Below are 17,472 nucleotides of genomic sequence, written 5' to 3'. Positions count from 1 at the left end.
CTGGGGACCCAGGAGAAAGGCCTCACCTGTGTCTACAGGGAGCAGCCATTTCCAGCATCCTGCCCAGGGGGCCTCGCCTCACGCTGGCTGTGCCCCAGGTCCCCCCTAGCTCTTGCAGCTAGGCGAGGGGATGGGGACCAGCTGCCTCAGCTCGCCGGGCTCCCTGAGGCGCAGCACTACCCACGCAGAGCCTTGAAGGAAGTGCTGAGGGGATGGAGGTACCATGGCTGGCTCCAGCCGGGCCTACACCGACTCCGCAGCCACTACTAGGCATGAGCGGCAGCCCCCAGAGAGCAGCTATTGTGGCGGCGAACCGACACCCACCCACCCCCACCCCCCCGCCGCGCCGGGGCCTTCCCGGCTGGGCCGCGCCGGGCCCCAACAAAGGCGGCCGCCGGCGGGGCCGTCGCCACGGCAACGCGGCCGCCAATAGCAGCTGCCGCCCGGATTACCGCCGCGCACAAAGCCGCCCCGCTGCGCCCGCCCCGCCAGCGGCGGCGCCCTCACGCAGCCGCGCCGCCAGCGCGCACCCGCGCTTCGCCCCGCAGCGGGAAGGGTCTCGCCGCCAGACCCCGCCTGCACCGGCGGTGCCGCCATCTTGCCTCACCCCCTTGAGGGAGGCGGCGGGCCTGGGCGGAGGAGGGGTGTGAGGGAGCATGGGGACACGGAGACAGGGGTGCTGGTGTTGAGAAACTGGGATATTGGGGTGCGGGGAGGGGGGCCGGGCCCTCCAGCAGGATGGGGATGGAGGTGCCCTCGCCACCCAGCCCCCGATGGCAGAGGCGAAACAGGTCAACTACCCATGAACCGAATGTAGAAGTGTGTGGAAAATAGCACTTAAGAGTTTCAGAAACCCTGAAGTTCGTTTTTAATAGGGTGTGGAAATAATCTATGATCGTAACTGTACTTTAACAAAGGCTTTTTTGCTGGGTGAATTGTCTTTCTTCCCATTCTCTCCCCCCCCTTAAATAAATATTTGTTTCAATTCTTTAAACACAGTCAAAGAAGTAGATCACTTTACTAGAAAACTGTTTAGCTTAGTGGTTAAGGCTCTCTCCCAGAGAACTTTTCAACTTGCTGGTCCAAGCTGCAGTTACCCAACATTTGAGGTTCCAGGTTTGTTAATTTTGAGGAATGATGCCTCTCCCCATGTTTAGCCACAAGGGTGAAAAAAGACGTGGTCCCAAGGGCAGTGACTCTTGCTTTCTAAGTGCATCCTTCCCAAGGAAACCTACCACAAGAGACTACTTCTTTGGCAGGTACTTGGCAGTTTGGGAGTAGGTACCACAACCCTGAGCCTTAATCCCAAAATGTCTAACATCACCTCCTCTCAATTCTGTCTCCAGTGATGTTCTCCAACTTTGGAAAAACCAAGTGGGAGTGGAAGAAAGATAAAGGCTTTGACTCAGTGGAGGTAACATATTCAGAAAGTGAAAAAAGGTCTGTGCCTGAGGAAGAAGCTCTTCTAATCCTCCATGGAGTTGGTGCTGCTGAGACCTCCTGCAGGAGAGCAGCAAGCAGTACCTTCCCAAGAGGAGATGAGAGGCCCTTCTTGAACCAGCATCTGGTTTTGATGAGGGCAGTGTAGTGGTGACAGGGAGAGAAAGTGACAGTTGCAGGTTTCAGAGAGAGAATCTCCACCAGAGCAGCCCTCAGCCTAGCCGAACTATTCAGGTGCACAGATATGAGGCATTTCCTACCAAAATGGAACACATTGCAATCCACCTGGCCTTGGCCAAAAGGTCTGGGGTTTTTTTCAGTGGCTTAGTCCCACTCTAATATCTTTCAGTCTTCCTTGAAGTCATAGGTATCTGCAAAAAAAGCCAATGACAGCCTCATGCGGATTTAAAAAAAAAAAAATAAAAATTTCCAACACAAGTTTGATGAAAAATGTTGGATGCACTTCCTCATGAACAGATCTTGAAGACAGCTGTAAATATTCAAGCAAAGGTTTTGCAGAAACAGGAATATTCCACCTAAACAGCAACTAAGGATGGCTCGGCTGGTCCTAGAAGGAACTATGGCAACATAGTTGTAGAAAAATTGGGCAGAAGAATAATAGCTGCCAAGACAGCTTCAACATGGGAAATATAAACCAAACAATCTAAAAACCACTTGGCCATCCTGTCAGGAGAGGCCATCAGCAACCCCGCGAGGTTCTCCCTGCTGCTCAAACAGGTCAGACCAATTCTGGGGAGGAGGACGCACCAACCCAGAGCCTGGCTCCAGTGAGCAGGCGTGCTGCGCCCGCACGGTGCCAGGACCACCCTTCTTACCCTGCTCCGCAGAGCTGTTCTCAAAATTCCGGGAAAGACTTGACCAAGGGACAGAGCCCGTTCCATGCCACAGGTGAGCAGGACAGCCTGTCCAGGTGTTCCTGCCCGCTCTTGCACTGTGCCGCGGGCACCTGGCAAATATCAAATGAACCACTGAAGACCTGAATGACCATTACTGCTACAGCATTTTTGGCTATCTGCCTACCAGATGCGGAGCACAGAGAACCCTTTGTTCCAGAGGCATTGTTACCACAAGCCAAACTGCCTACTGCCGCAAGAGAGGTGATCAGATTCCCCTTCTCCTCCCCTCCCCATCTGTTCATTGCAACCATGTTACGCGTGAGAATTTGCATAAATTGCCTTCTGATCTGTGGAAGAAAATCCAAAATCCAGTTTGGAAATCCACAGCAGGTTGACAAGTAGCTTTGATCCCCGAAATTTCCAGAGAGCGGCAGATTAAGGATTAGTTAATTAACATTCTTCCAATCCAAAGTGAGGGAAATCATGCCTGCTGTAAGCACAGAAACAAGTCTTCCTTTAAAGAAACTCCCCATCAGTATCTAAAGGTTCTCCAATTAGTCAGCAGGGAAAACTCATTTCATATACCCAAGTCAACCACACCATTTTTCTGGCAGGTGTACATGAATATGCATTTGTGACAGACACGCAAGCCCTCATCAAATCTAGTGCTTCAAATATGGTGGTTTTCTCTTGGTTGGGACAGTACTAGAGTCATTGCCCAAGTGGGATCTCAGAACCTGTCTTGGGCAAATGGTCCAGAATTTGGACTGAGTATTAGAAGGCAGCCTAAAGGTGAGAATCATCCTCAGACCTCAGCAGATCTTTTTTCCTTGCTTCCAGGATATTTTTAGAGAGCAGATCTCTCTCTGGGCACGATCTGCCTCACACAGAGGCTGAGCTTTCGTGACCGACTCATCCACATACGCAGATCACCTACAGGCCCAGGGAGAGATGCAGACTTTTTAAGCACTTTTCAAGCACCCTTGGAGCCACAACTGATTAGTGAGTCATGCAAAGACGTCATTGTGAATATATTTCTTGCACTTCTGCTTCATGAAATGCAAAAGCACAGAAGAAATCCCCGAGTTCAAACACCTGAATGGGGTTCAGTCCCCCATTTCTTCCAGTACCTCTGCATTTTTAGTTTCTGAAAGGATCAACTTCTCTCCTAATGACAAACAAAAGATTAGAGCAGAGGTCCACCTTGCCCAGCACCCTCCAGGATATCAACCAACAACAGACACCTTTGGAAGAACATAAAGGCAATGATATTAAGATAGACCCCAGAATATTCCTTAATCTTCCAAGCCATTTGTGATTTAGGGATTTCCTGAACTCAGAGGGGTGTCTGTGTATTTAAAAGACCTTCCATGAATTTGTCCAATCATTTTGGAGCCCATGCAAATTTTTGCAATAACATCCGGGGGCAAAGATTTCGCAGCTTAGATAAGCTCCATGGCAAAAATACCTTATTTGTTCTGAGCCTCCTATCTTGCAATTTATTTGACTTTACCGCAAAACCTCAGCAGACCAACCCTTGAAAAAGAAAGATGATCTGAGTTTTTTCAGTTACAATTTGAAACAAATAACCTTGCTTACAAGATCAGAGACCCAATGGTCCAAAGAAATTACTCTGATGGACAACTCCTCTTCCCCCCCAAAAAATAATACAGAACAAAATGTTCCCACAGGTTGAAATAGAAAAGGAGAAAACTGGGACTCGAGCTCCTCTGAGGCATCCTCATACGTGTTGAGCTAGACAGAGGACTAGCTATGCCTGAGGTGGTAGGTGCAAGATAGCTTCCTCCTCTCTTTCTGTTTCAGGTTTCAGTGAGGGTGGCAGCCTGAATCTAGAGAGGTTGTTGAAATATTGCCTTGTGCAGTCTAAAGATCTCCAACACCATCCAACTTAAGCCAAGATACTTGGCTACACATACTGCAAATGCAATTCTTTCCAGGACTTTTGTCCTACAGTTGAAAAAATAATCTCCTTTAAGAAAGCATGTCCATGGCCTTAGCTTCCACCTCGAAGAGATTTGTGTTTTGGAGCCAGAAGTGTTTCCTAGAGATCCCGCTATGTTCAAAGCCCTAGCAGCTGCACCTGACAAACCATAGCCAGCTTGAGAACACTTCTCAGGCTCTCTCATTGTACTAAAAAAACCCCTTTGTATTTTCTTCCTCAGGAAAAAAGCAGCCCATATTTTTCATTCACAGTTTTGGAAGAAAAAAAAATAAGTGATCCTTCTTTGAAGCAGAGAAACTCACACTGTATTTGGGATCCTCTCTGAAGCTTCACCTTTTGTGCCTGTTAAAACCAAGTATTTTGGTATGAAGAACTGGGGTGCCATCCTCTCCCTTTCTTCCTTTATCCCTAAGTAATACTCATGGATTTCCTCCTCACACATTTTCATTTTTCTTTTGTCACTTCCATTTTACAAAGCTGAGAGAAGGTTTTGGACACAGCAAGGAAAGAAAGGAAAGAAAACAAAACAAAGAGAATAGGAGAGTAAGCAGAAGTGCCAAAATGGAAAAATCAGACTTGGGAATTTTGTTTTACGAAATGAGAAAACATTTAATCTCCAGCCCAACCAAACTTCCATTTTTTTCCTGCTAATGGACACAGAGGTGTGTTGCATCTGACCCGAGATGCACTGATGCTACCTTGATAGACTTGCGAACTACAGTTCATGGATCTGGACTGGAGAGAACATTATAATAATCTAATTTGACCTCGTCTGTACTGGAGGCCATAGCACTTCCTCTCATAATTCCTACAGCATGTGCATGCCTTCTGTCTGGACTAAAATGTATTTTTCAAAAAGCATCTATCCTAATTTAAAAGCCTTAAGTGGTGGCAAATCTAACACACACTTAGGCTTGTGGCCTAAGGGTTACCTAGAGGATAACCTTCATGCGAAACCCATTCAGCAGTCTGTACTCCCTTGTCCTCAGCAGCAGAGGATGATCTCTCCCTGCAGCTGAGATCGTCACTGGATTCTCAAAGATTGACTAAAAATCACCCCTGGGAACCTGGTACCTTGAAATTGAGGAACCAAGACAGGATGACTTGGTGCTCCCCATTCTCTCCTCTCTAGATCCTAAGCGCTCCCATGCCTCCCTGGGCTGGCAGGAGGAAGGAGTGATTTTTCTCCTGTTAGATCCTAGAAAACTGGGGGGCTGCTTCAGAGAGGGAACAGACACAAAGCCACTTCCTCAGAGGGTAAGTCCCCCAAGGAAATACTTTAAAAAGGGGCATCCTTAACAATTCCTTTTCAGACAGTCCCAATCCAATCCAGAATTAGTACTCGCCTAAATGACTTAGAAAATATTTTTTTAGACAGGCTTTCCAAGATGAGGATAGCACAACTTGAAGCTTTACCTCCTCTCACTTACAGACACCATAAATCAAGGAGATGAAGACCAGAGTCAGGTGCCAAGAGTACCTCTAAAGAAGGGATCCTAGGAGACCTCTGAAAGCTAGGAGGCCCTGGAGTATCATAAACAAACACCAAAAGAGCCTGTGTACCAAAATCATGTTCTCCGTGAGTCACATCTCAAATTGAAGGCAACAGGCTTTTCTTAGCCCTACAAACCACAGAGCTGCACATTCAGAGCTCAGAACCCCACGGCTGATGGCCATGGAGGCTCTCCTCTGGAACACCCTTTCCCACTGACCCTGTGCATCAGCCACATGGATCTACCAACTGGAGAGAAATTCTCCGGAAACAGTTCTCCTGGCCTTTGGTGAACTATCTGAGGCTTAGCCTGTAAGATGGTTACAGGCCAGGAGAGATGCCATACACGAGAGCTCTGAGGAGCCTCTCCTCAGCTGTAATGGCCAGATGAGTCAGAAAACTGCCCCAAAACCAGAGTCAATCTGACCAGCCCTGACCTCTTCCCACGGAAACTCTCCAGAGCCAAGAAGCCAGCTGCATCGGCCTCATGTAGACTTCGAGTGCCGGATGTTGTCCGGGATGCTGGTTCTTTGGAAATGAATCGCACTGAGCTGTGCAGAACTCTCCCTTCTGCTCAGTCCCAAGAAAACAATCTGACACAACCAGTTCTTGCCAGTCTCCTGACGTCAGGTCACCTTTCGGCATATGACCATTAAACAAGAGGAACTCAACAGAGTAACACCCCAAAAAGAACTAGAAAGTACTTCTCAAACTATAATAACTGTAACTGCTTGTAAACCAAGTGCTACATGACATGCTGCCTCTTCATATTAACAGAGGTACAGTAAAGGTTAAAAGAGGATTATGCCCAAGACATTTTGTTTTCCTATCAAACACATCCACCAGCAGCACAGAAGCACGTGCAAGTCCAACTAACAACCTTCAGCTTACACAGACAACAGCTCTTTTAGTGGTGACACTTTGCAAAAGTTATTGGGGACACGAGAGAGGATGCTTATTTCTAACTGAAAATAAAACCACACAGTGCTAATGGCTAGCCATCATGGGGATATCTGACCACTTTTGCTATTGCCACTTTCTCTTTGAATTGAGCAGAAATACAAAGGAGCCCCACTTTGCAGTCGTGATAGCATCCCAGGACATCCAGATTTGACTTCAGAAGCTGAACAAAGGTACTGAGCAAACACTTGTTCCAAACTTTCTGCCCAGAAGTTCCAACAATATGGCAAAACTGGTTACAAAACTGCCCTTTCTTTCACCAATTAACATGCCTTAACGTAGCATCACCCTTTTGCAGGATCTTTCTGAAGAAAATTAATACCAAAGCCTTCATCCCTCATGCTCTGCAGTTCCCATGGTACTTTCTTCCACATCCATGATGCTACCAGCTACATCCTGGTCAGATTACTGCCCAGCAAACTGTGTCCTGCCCCCAGAGCTGGGCAGGAAGGTCCCAACAGCTACAGAATCCAACACTTCCTGCCCCAAACAGCAAACCCATGCACAACATCGCCAAACAACAGTGAAACAGCCGCAACACCCTGCCCCAGAGGTGACTGCATTCAGCATTTGGGTATGATGATCCCCTTCAGTTCCTAATCCCATTAAAAATCTTGGGATTCTTCAGTCTAATACTACTGAGATTGCTTCTGTGGATGTTCACAACCTCCTGACGCAGCTGAAAGGCCAAGACTGTGCCCCCTTCTATCCTCCAATTTGGTCCCAACTCATAGTTTGCACACCTGGCTTTCACAGACCATGGCACAAGTGACTTCCATCCACAGAAGCCCACCCCTCCCTGAGCCACCAGCTGGCACACAAGAGCCAGACCAACATAAGAGACAGCTGTAGTGCCAAATTTTCTTCAAACATTCAAAACTAACATTACCACTTGCCCAAGACTCATCAGCAGGAGAAATTTCAGGACAAAAAGGCTTATTTTTAATAAAAGATTACTGAAATATCAATCACACGGCTTCAAGTTAGAAACATGCCAAAATCACAGGTTTGATGCTGCAGCCACTCTGTCAGGGGTTTCTACGATCCCTCCTCCAGCATTTGAACAAACTGCAAATCTGAGGGCCACAGGAGGCCTCTGGATAGAGAAAAACTGGAAAACCATTTCCCTTAGCCCAGGTCCTACTGACTCCAGGAACAAGCACAAACTGTTTCATATCATCACAGGGCAGGAGTCACTTGCTGTAACACCTACAAAGACATTACAGCCATCCAGCATCTGTAACCAACCTTCAATCTACTTAACCCTGTGCAGAGGACTCACAAGCTCCTAATCCCGCCTCCACAGGAGTTCAGAAAACTCTTTTTTGCCCCACAAGCAACAGCTTTGATCCAGCACCACTCAAGAGACTTACCTTCCCAAACTGCTCGAAATATTGTTTCACATCCTCCACAGTAGTGTTCACAGACAGACCACCCACAAATATCTTCTTCGTTCGGGTCACCATCTGGAAAAGGGAAGGACAGGAATTCACCGAATAAACCCAGAGTGAGCAGAGAACGAGACTCAAACAGCCACTAACTCCCCTCTGCTGCCAGGAAGCGCCTGCCCCTTTGCTGCAGCTGAGCTTCCACCTTCTCCAGTCCCTCCGGCCAAACACAGCTGGCAGATCTGTCCCATACCAGACCCCAATTCACACTCTTGCCCTCACGCCACCCCCTTGTGCTTGCCAGTGCCCAGCCACCACCTCCTCCCTCCCCTCACTAACCTGCTGCTGTTCCCCCGAAGGCGTGGGGCACGACTGTCCTCTCCCCAGCTCTTCCAGCAACCCTGTGGCTTTGCACAGCCAGCCTCCTCCAGGCTCCCCCAGAGATGCCGGCTCTGCTTCCCCAAGCGGAAGGACAGGCGAGAGGCCTGCCAGCACAGGCAGGCTCCCCAGGCTTCGCCCTCCTAACTCACAAATTGCAAAGCATCCAGTCTTGCATGGAATAAGCCTCATTCCTCACCCATTCCCCAGTCACTTAAATGGAGCCCAGTCAACTCCCAGTTAAACGTCCTTTGCCTTTGCAAGAAGGCAAAGAGAATATCCCTGTGTCACTTGTCACTCATGCGGCTGGGACAAGCAAGAAAAGTAACTACCCTGAGAGAGGCCACTGCTGCCAGGCTGAGGCACACCGACATCCTTTGAAACGGCTCTCCAGCTGCATCCTCCCCTTCGCTGCTTGGCTACACCCCTGCTCTCAGAGGAACACATGGTCCTAATTACCCCAAGGAGCATAGGGCTAATCCGCAGCAATTCCCTGGCTTGGAGAGCAGCCCGTTCTAACACTAAAGCACCTTCTGTCACCAAACTGCTTAATGGAATTAACCCAATTCCTACCATGTGCTTCCTGGCTCCAGTTACTCGGGATACCTGCTCACCAATTGTTCTCAGTGCCTGATCCCCCTTGCTTCCCTCCCAGCACCAGTCTCCTCTTCCCTCTCTGTTTCTCAACACCACTCCTCCCCAGCTCTTTCTCTCGTGACAGCACTTGGAGTCAAGACTCTCTACTTTAGAACTCCCATCATCCAAGAGCAAAGTTAAAGGGAGACCCAAAGTCTGAAAGCAGTCTCCAGCCTGCTGCTGGCTCCTCAAGTTAAAAGTTTCTATCTGCACGCCTGGAAAAAAGTTCCTACAACTGCACATTCTGATGCCAGAGCCTCTTGTAGATAAGGTCCAACATCCAACTCCTTCTGCCTTTTCTAGTGCTGAAGCAAAGACATTTCACAAAATGAAATCCTTCTCCCCCTCCCTGCCATACACCCATTCATACACACAGATGTGCATAGACACGACCCTCTTTCCACCTGTATCACATAGCTGTTCTGTACCTCCTAGGGGCAGAAACTTCCAGACACTGGCTGCAACCTCAGAAGGACTAAGTTCACCCTGGGCAGCATTTACTTCAACAACTCTAAGTAGTGCATCCTGAAGTACACCCGAAGGGCCTCCTGGTTCCTCCTGTGCCACGCGAACACCCAGCGCTGCACTGCAAGCTCGACAGCAGCGCACCGCAACACAGCGCATCACGCTGGCAGCTTCCTCTCAGTCCTGAGCAAACCCTGGGGAACAACTCCATTGCATGCACTGGCAACCTTGCACAGAGGGACAAGATTCACCACCATGAATTTCACCCTTTGGTGGTGGCGAGGGCTGCCTGCAGTACTTACCTTGGGCTGTGCTCGGCGGGGGAACGCTACCTTTGGGTCAATCTGAAAGAGATGGGAGGAAGAACAGGTGAACACGGTTTTGCTGCCTATTTACAGATGCAGGGTTTCCTCCAAGTGCGTGGCTGTGTCTGCCCACGTGGCACCTTGCTAAAAGCCCAAAGAATCTACCTTAGGTGGATAAAATGAAGCTGGCTGCAGACATCTTTCCCTCGCGGTAAGGTGTAATCCAGGGAGACTACAAGTCCCAGCATGCAGTGGTCCATCTCCAGCTGAGCGCTGGCCAGACGCACCCGAGAGCCCGTCACATGCTGGGATTAACAGGCTCGACTGCACCCTCCCCCTTGGCCTGCCCTGGGTGCCCTGCATCACCGGCCTCACATTAAAAGTGGTTTCTTTTGCCTTTTTTCTCTCCCCTTCCACTCTATGTACAAAGACAGAGCTCACCTGGGTAGTAACAGGACAGAAAAGAGGCAGCACACAAAAAGCCAAACATTTCATCCCATGAAACACAGGTTGAAGAAATAAAAGAGCTGACAGGACGGCACAAATTAAACCAAGGAGTCCCAAGCCCCACGGGCTGCGGGGGCTGTGGCCGCAGGGCAGTGTGCTGCCCTTCTCCCCTGGCTGCGCTGCACACAATGCCGCGATGCCTCCCCTCCTCAGGCTGAGCCCTCCATTGTGCCTGTTCAGCTTCTCTATAAACCTGCCGCCGGCTGGAGCTGCCAGTCCCCACGCCGCCATCCAGGTGCCGCACGTTCTGCTGGGCTCAGCGCGGCTGAGCGCGTGCCGGCATTGGCCTCACACCACTACAAAAGCAGGGACAACACTAACGCAGCTGCAAGCCAAACGCCCATGAAGCCTCCTCTCCTCCTCAGCCACCTCCTCTCTCTTTATAGCCTATTTTTACAGCAACTCCTGTAAAGTTACATCACATCGGGGCTGATCCAGACCTACAAATCAGCTTACAAAGAGTGTTAAAGGCAGGTCTGGCTCATCCCCGCATTTGGACGGGTTGCAGCTGGGAGGGCAGCTCGGAGCATCGTCCCATCAGCCCAGCAGCTCAAACAGCCCAAAAGGAAGACGTGTCTCTCCAGCTCCTCTCACTGCTTTGTTCAGCTTTCCAGCCTGGCCACCCTCCCACTCCGCATCCTTTCACTTGTCACACAGCCCCAGAGCTCGGCCTCCTGAGCCCTTCCACCAGCTTCTCTCCCTGCCTTCCCCACCTCCATCCTGACTCACAGCCTACAACATAAATAAACTCAGCACGTAAGTAAACAGAGGCAAAAGTGAAGAGCACAAATAAACTCAAAAATAAACCTCCCTCCCCAGGCTCCAAGCGCTGGCAGATTAGCATACCCTGCATACCCTCCGGTGCCTCCATGGGGCATCTGAACCGTCCCTCCCCTCCCCACAGACACCCCCCACCGCTTACTGGCTAGTGCAGACACCCACAGCGAATTCTGAGGACAGGGGACGGCAGGAGACCAGGAGGTTGATGGCAGATAATAAGCAAAAACAATAATCTACTGTCTTTTAGTTCTCAGCCAGTGTCATTCAGCTCCTGCCAAGAAGATGCTTTCATACTCAGCAATGCTAAGCTCAGCCTCATTTTCTCATTACCCTGAGTGTGATCAACTGGGCAGAGATAACGTGTCCTCCTGGCTGGAGGGAGCAGGCAGTCATTTCACAAATTCTTCTGCACAACCAGCTATTGTTGCAGGTAGAGGGAGGCCAGGGCGACCAACTGCAGGGGCAGCCCTGGGAACACGCGGAGAGGAGCGAGTGCAGTGCCAGACTCAAGTTACTTGAACCGGACTGCTCCTCGGTGGCTGGAGTCTTTCTAATTAAAGCAAAAGCACTGGTACCTTATTCCCTCATTTCTGGTGTTAAAACAAATAGCCCTGAAGGAGTTGTGTTTCAGTGTCACCCACTGACGTAACGGATCCTTTTTCAAACCTAGATAGAAATCTGCTAAGAGTAAGAGCATTCAGAACAGCTCAGATTGTATCCAAAAAACCAAAACCCCCAGATCAGGCTGCAGTGAGTGGAAGTCACTTGATCACAGACTGCTTCTACTTCACCCCACAAGGTTTGGATGAGGATGAGGAATCCCACTGACATCGCAGGTGTACAGTGGGCCAGCCAGACTCCTCAGTAACGCTCTTCAGGCCACCTATGGCACCATTTAACAGCTCAGGTCATGTAACTCCCACGTTAACCCAGCTGGGATCGGTGCCCTAAAGCAGAGGGAGGGCAGGCAGGGACCCGGAGACCGCAGGACTGGGTTTGTTCATTCATCGCACCGCCACAGCTACCTTCACTCCCTTGCTCTGCGCTGCACCAGAGCAGCATATCACTCCCTCCGCCACAAAAGACAAACCCAGCAAAAAGTCGGTAATGGCAACAAAGAAACGAGAGGGCGACCCTGCACCGCCAAGCCTGCTCTTCCCAAAGCGCATAAAGAAGAAGCTCAAGGCAGCGGCCAGCTGCAGCTTTACAAACTCACACAAATCTTTTACCTTGAGACTGCAAAGCCAATTTTCATATCAAGCATTTTCATAAATAACCCTATAGGTTGCTGCTATCTAGCTTGTAAACAAAGAGGAGTCTGAAAAGCACAAGGTTGCCCCGGAGAATCGGGCCAACAGCCCTCATTAGGGTAGGAAGGATCGGAAAACAATGAAGCAACAAGTTGGGCAGACACTGTCTATCAAGTGCTGCTTGCCAGGAGACACCAAGCCTCGAGAGAAGGCTGTCCTGTCAGGACACCGGGCCTTTTCCTGCAAAGTTTCATAAAACCCTAAATTAGGATTCAGATGAGTTTGTGTCATTTAACCCATGACTCACAGTAGAGCCTTTCAGCTCAGCAGGGAAAAAGCGTACAGAGGCTCCATGCAGTACCACAAGACCAATCTCTCACCAGGCAAAACACCCCAAAACATCTGACCCAGCTGTAAACCGCGCTAAATAAAAAATAAAAAGGAAGGGGGAGAGAGGATCAAAGTTCCTAACAAAGGAAGGGCCCTGGTGAAACTGCCCCCATTCTCTCTGCTGCACCGGTGGGATGAGTGGAGCAGATGCAGCCGGGAATTTCAATGGATGGCCGGTCCCCACGCGCCCGGCGCCACGAGGCCCTTCTGTTCTCCCACAGCACCCGCCCGGCCACCCCTGCGTGCCCTGCCCACCCTCCTGGGCCGCACAGTGGGCTGTGGAGAGGCTTTGCACAGGCGGCAGCGGCGCGTTGGGGAAAAGAATGGAGACCGTGGGTTTCAGCTCGCTCCAAGCCCCAAAACGCCTTCAGGATTAGTGCTACAACAGATATATCCACCACTTGCCTTTCCAAGAGGGGTCTACACCAGCCCACAGACTCATGATGGGACTAGCTGAGCGGACACTGTGTTTACACAGGCCAAACAGCAGAAAAAAAAAGAAAGCCCTGGGCCTGCCTCAAAAGACTTTATCGTAACCCTCCCCCAGAGCAAAACTCACTTTACATCACTCCTGAAAGGAGGAGGGCTGTGAGTCCTGGGGACTCAGCCTCGTCCAGGAAGGCTGGGGTAGGTTTAACCGGGAGCTCCCGTGGGGAGGAAGGACCTGTGCACATCAAAGGGAGCGATCCAGGCAGTTAAACAGGAACAGACATAAATCTCACTGCAACTCACACCGTAAACCCTAAGAAAGGGGGTCTCACTCTCCCGCCCTCTCCCTTCTGCCAAGATAAAGGCTAGGACGCTCAAGCCACGCGCTGAAAGAAATAAAGTTGCACGTTTGAACTCCTCAGCAGCCTGTGCCCAGAGCCAGAACATCTCCCCTCACCATGCCACTGCCGCACAGCCCCCGCCGCACCCCCATCCCTACCCTCACCTTCACCCCAGGGCAGCAATAAGGAAAAGGAATTCAGGGGAAGGCAAGTCACTAAAACTAAAGAGAAAGGACCTCCCACTCAGATACCTCACCCCCACCACCCCCCACCCCACCCCCCCCCCCGAAACAGCCTGCACATCTCCTGAGCGCCATGGATTTGCAAGGCAGGACCGGGCATGATACGACACCGACCCAGGGAGCCACCGATCAGCCTCATCGGCCCCCACTTGCAAAGAGAGGGCCGGAGCCACAGCCGCTCCAACAGGCCGGTGGTAGCCCACATGGGCGGGCGCTGGCCACGCTCAGAGACAATAAAGTCTTGAACCTCCATGACCGTTACAAAAACTTCGCCTGGGGAAACCACAGGAGAGCCTGTGGGGCGTGTGGCACGAAGGCTCTCTGCTGAGGGGAGGGTGCAGGCCACCATGGCTGGGGGAAGTGGGGCCTGGGTGCTGGGGAACAGCACCCCTGGGGAGGGAGCGGTGCTCAGCAGCACCCAGGGGGAAGGGGCGGCTCCCCTCTCCCCAAACACAGCCGCATCCGTTTCCCGGTGTGAATCCTCACCCCAAATGCGCTCAGGTGTCCCAGCTCCGAGAGGGCCACGGTCACTCCTCGGAGGGGCCTTACAACCGATGGGTGGGAGGAAAACCATCACCAGGATCTGCAAATCCACGCCAGGACATCTGCCCTGGGTCGACGGCGAGCCCGGTGCACGGGCAGCAGCTAGGCTGCCCGTTGGTGAGAGGGGCGGAGAAGGGGCCGATCGATCCGTATCAGGAATCGATAGTTTACAACCTCTAACTGGAAATCAAACACTGCAATCAACGGCTGCTCCGAGCACAGCCACTCCGCCGGCAAATGCACCCCTGAGATGAGAGAAGTCATCTCACCGTCTTGGAGTCCAGTTCATGTCTGGATTGGGCCAGGACCTTGTCGACGCCAGCCTGGTCCATGAACGTGACGAACCCGAAGCCCCTGAGCCCCGCAGCCCAGGCAGGAGAGGGGATGCGGAGAGAAGAGAGAAAGTTGGTTAAAGTGGCGGCCGGGCCGCGGCGGGGGCGAAGGGAGGCGCGGGCCCGGCCTCTCACCTGGATCTCTTTGTCAGCGGGTCTCGCATCACCAGGCACTCCTTCACCTCGCCGAACTGGCTGAAGTACTCCCGCAAGCCCTCTGCAAGCAACAGCGCCCACCGTGGGTGTCCCTGCCCGGCCCGGCCCCGCCGCCCCCGCCGGGCTCGGCCCCGGCCCCGGCCCCACCACCCCCGGCCCCGGCGGCAGGTGCGGGGCCGCCGCGGCGCTCACCTTGCGTGGTCTGCCAGCTCAGTCCCCCGATGAACATTTTGCTGCGGGAGGAAAGAGAGAGCCGTGAGCGGAGCCGCGCCGGGGGGCCGCGGCGCCCCGCGGGGGTGGCGGCGGCGGCGGCGGTGGCGGCGGGGCCGGGCGGGGAGGGGAGGGCGCGGATCGGCCATGTTGGCAGCGGCACCGCCGCCGCCGCGCCTGCCCGGGCCGGGCGGCCGGGGCCGGGGGGAGGGGGCGGCTGCGGCCTGGGGCGGGGGGGTGGGGGGAGGGGGGGGGGTCGGGAGGGAGGGGGGGGGGTCGGCGGGCGGCGGCCGCCGTAGCGGTACCAGGGGTCGTGCGGGGAGTCCGGGGAGGCGAGGCCGGGCTGGCTGCCGTCTGTCTCCATTCGGACCTCTTCTCCCTGCGAGGAGCGGCACCGCACTCCCGGGGCAGATGAGCGCTGGAAAAGGGGCCGGACGGACAGGCCATGCTGCCCCCTCCCCCGACCCCTCTCCGCCGGGCGGGGAGGGAGCGAGGGAGGAGGGCCCGGCGGGCACAACCTGCCCGGCTCCTCCCACCCCCGCCGGCCCGCCGGCCGCCCTGCGCATAAAACCCGCCGGCGGCGCCGGGGCCGAGTGCCGGCAGCCGCGCCCGCACCGCGCTGGGGGAGCGCGCTCGGTTCCGGGCACGGCGGCGGGAGCAGCTCGGGAGCTCCGCGGCCGCTTTGTCCACGGCCGCACCTGCCCCGGGGCGGCGGACAAAGGGCGGCGGGTTCAGCCCCGCCGCGGCGGAGCCGGGCCTGACCCGGTGCGCTCGGGCTCTCCGCGGCAGACCCTGGAGACCTCCGGCCCCCACCCCCACCCCGGTATCTCACCGCCGCCGAGCGGGCACCGGCATCGGGCGGGTTAAAGCCGGCGCGGGGAGGGTCCGGGACCGGCCCCCGCCGAGGGCGCTTCCAGGGCGGGACCGGGGCTGCCCTCCTCGCCCCGGTACCCCAGCCGGGCCACGGGGAGCCCCAGCGCCTGCATCCGAGGCGCTTTCCCGGAGCCCTGGCACCTCCGTGCCCCCTCGCAGCTCCGCGGGGACCCTGCGGGGGTCAGAGGCCGCCCCGGCCGGCGGCGGAGCCCCCGCGGCAGCAGCAGGGACGCGCAGCCCAGCCCGCTCCCGCCTCTGCCCGCGGATCGCCGGGGAGGGCGGCCAGGCTGGCCCCCCCCCACTCACCGCGCAGTTTCTTGCTCATTCAGCTTGACAGACCCGTGCCAGGCTCCAGCCTCTCTGCGCTGCCACACAAGTTCATCCCCATACTGAGGGCTTCTGGAGCAGGTCTGTGCACTCTCTGCCTCTGCTCCTTGGCAACCCGGCCCGGGTAGCTGAAGGAGCTCTGCGAGGAACAAATGAAGTACCTGTAAAGCTAGAGTTAGAAGAGAGTTGTAACCTCTCCTGACTGTGCCATGCATCACTCTGAGGGCAGGCACTTTTTTGCATCTGTGGTATATCGGAACAGAGCAGCGCACAAAGCCTCAGGTGACAGTTGCTGAGCCCCTCTCATTGCAAGAGGGTGGCACAGGGTCCCAGGCACGTGCCACTGTGCTGCCAAACACTCCCCATACACATCTCTGGCTCCACTTCTGCACAAGTCTGCCCTGTACCCTCTTGCTGCCTAGAGTGAGGTATTGGCAGATCTCAGGTCAGTGCCATCCTCATTTGACCTTTTTTTCCCCTTCTCTCATAACTGCTTTTCCACGTGCCAATACACCTTGTCTCCTTCCTGGAGAGGAACCAGGACACCTTTGTTTTAATAATACTTTGCAATAGTATCTCTCATTACATGGGCTCATCCCAAGGCCTGTGGCTTCAACTCTGAGTTAAATTCATCCTCTGCCCGTTAGCTCTGCCAAACCACCATTCACCCACTCCATTTCCTGAGCTGAGTCAGTGACATTATCCTGTCTCCTGGCCCTGTACCTGGGCACAGCAACACACTCAACACCAGAGACTTGGTAGCCACCCCTAGGAACTGAGCCACGCAGCATCCCAGCTGTGGCTGCAGAGCAGCCCCAGCTCCCACAGCCACTGGTCCAGGCTGAGCTGCTTCTCCAGAATAACCCACTCATCATTCCACGGGGCTGAAATCACCACTTTGGGTGGAGGTGCCCTGAGAGGCATCTGGGCTGGTGCAGAAGGAAAATGCAAATGATGACATGCAGATGTGGTAATGCAGCTGGCAGTGACGGGGAAGGGCTGCATGGCCATGGAAGCAGTGGTGCTGAAGCAGCATCCTAGTCATCTCCCCTTGTAGGTCCTGAGAAACCTGGACAATCGCTGGGCTGTCAGAAAGCCACTGCCACCGTCTGCCACGCTGCCCAAAGTCACTGCTGCTGCACTGCCTCCTGGCACCTGCTCTCTCGAATTTGGATGGCAAGTACTCCAAAGAGGGAACAAATGTTTTC

The 17,472-nt window shown here is 53.5% G+C and overlaps 1 protein-coding gene across 4 annotated transcripts in view; it reads right to left on the bottom strand.

Annotated features, from left to right (window-relative positions):
* MSI1 (musashi RNA binding protein 1) overlaps positions 1 to 15,428 on the bottom strand; it is a 30,814-nt gene extending 15,386 nt beyond the window's left edge. For 2 of the 4 annotated variants that reach the window (XM_033001445.2, XM_042805517.1), the window contains exons 1-6: positions 15,370 to 15,428; positions 15,047 to 15,087; positions 14,834 to 14,915; positions 14,636 to 14,720; positions 9,882 to 9,923; positions 8,086 to 8,178 (exon numbers count right to left, since the gene is read on the bottom strand). In XM_033001445.2, the coding sequence (XP_032857336.2) occupies positions 8,086 to 8,178; positions 9,882 to 9,923; positions 14,636 to 14,720; positions 14,834 to 14,915; positions 15,047 to 15,087; positions 15,370 to 15,428 (402 nt within the window). Of the gene's footprint in view, positions 1 to 8,085; positions 8,179 to 9,881; positions 9,924 to 10,049; positions 11,218 to 14,635; positions 14,721 to 14,833; positions 14,916 to 15,046; positions 15,088 to 15,369 lie in introns of those variants that run through there. The other 2 variants (XM_042805515.1, XM_042805514.1) reach the window with 2 other exon arrangements.
* Positions 15,429 to 17,472: the final 2,044 nt, after the last annotated feature.

This window comes from Tyto alba, unplaced genomic scaffold, assembly GCF_018691265.1.
Source record: "Tyto alba isolate M040663 unplaced genomic scaffold, T.alba_DEE_v4.0 Super-Scaffold_44, whole genome shotgun sequence".
Taxonomy (NCBI): domain Eukaryota; kingdom Metazoa; phylum Chordata; class Aves; order Strigiformes; family Tytonidae; genus Tyto; species Tyto alba.
The sequence above is the reverse complement of the archived record's forward strand: the minus strand, read 5'-3'. Positions and strand labels throughout refer to the sequence as shown.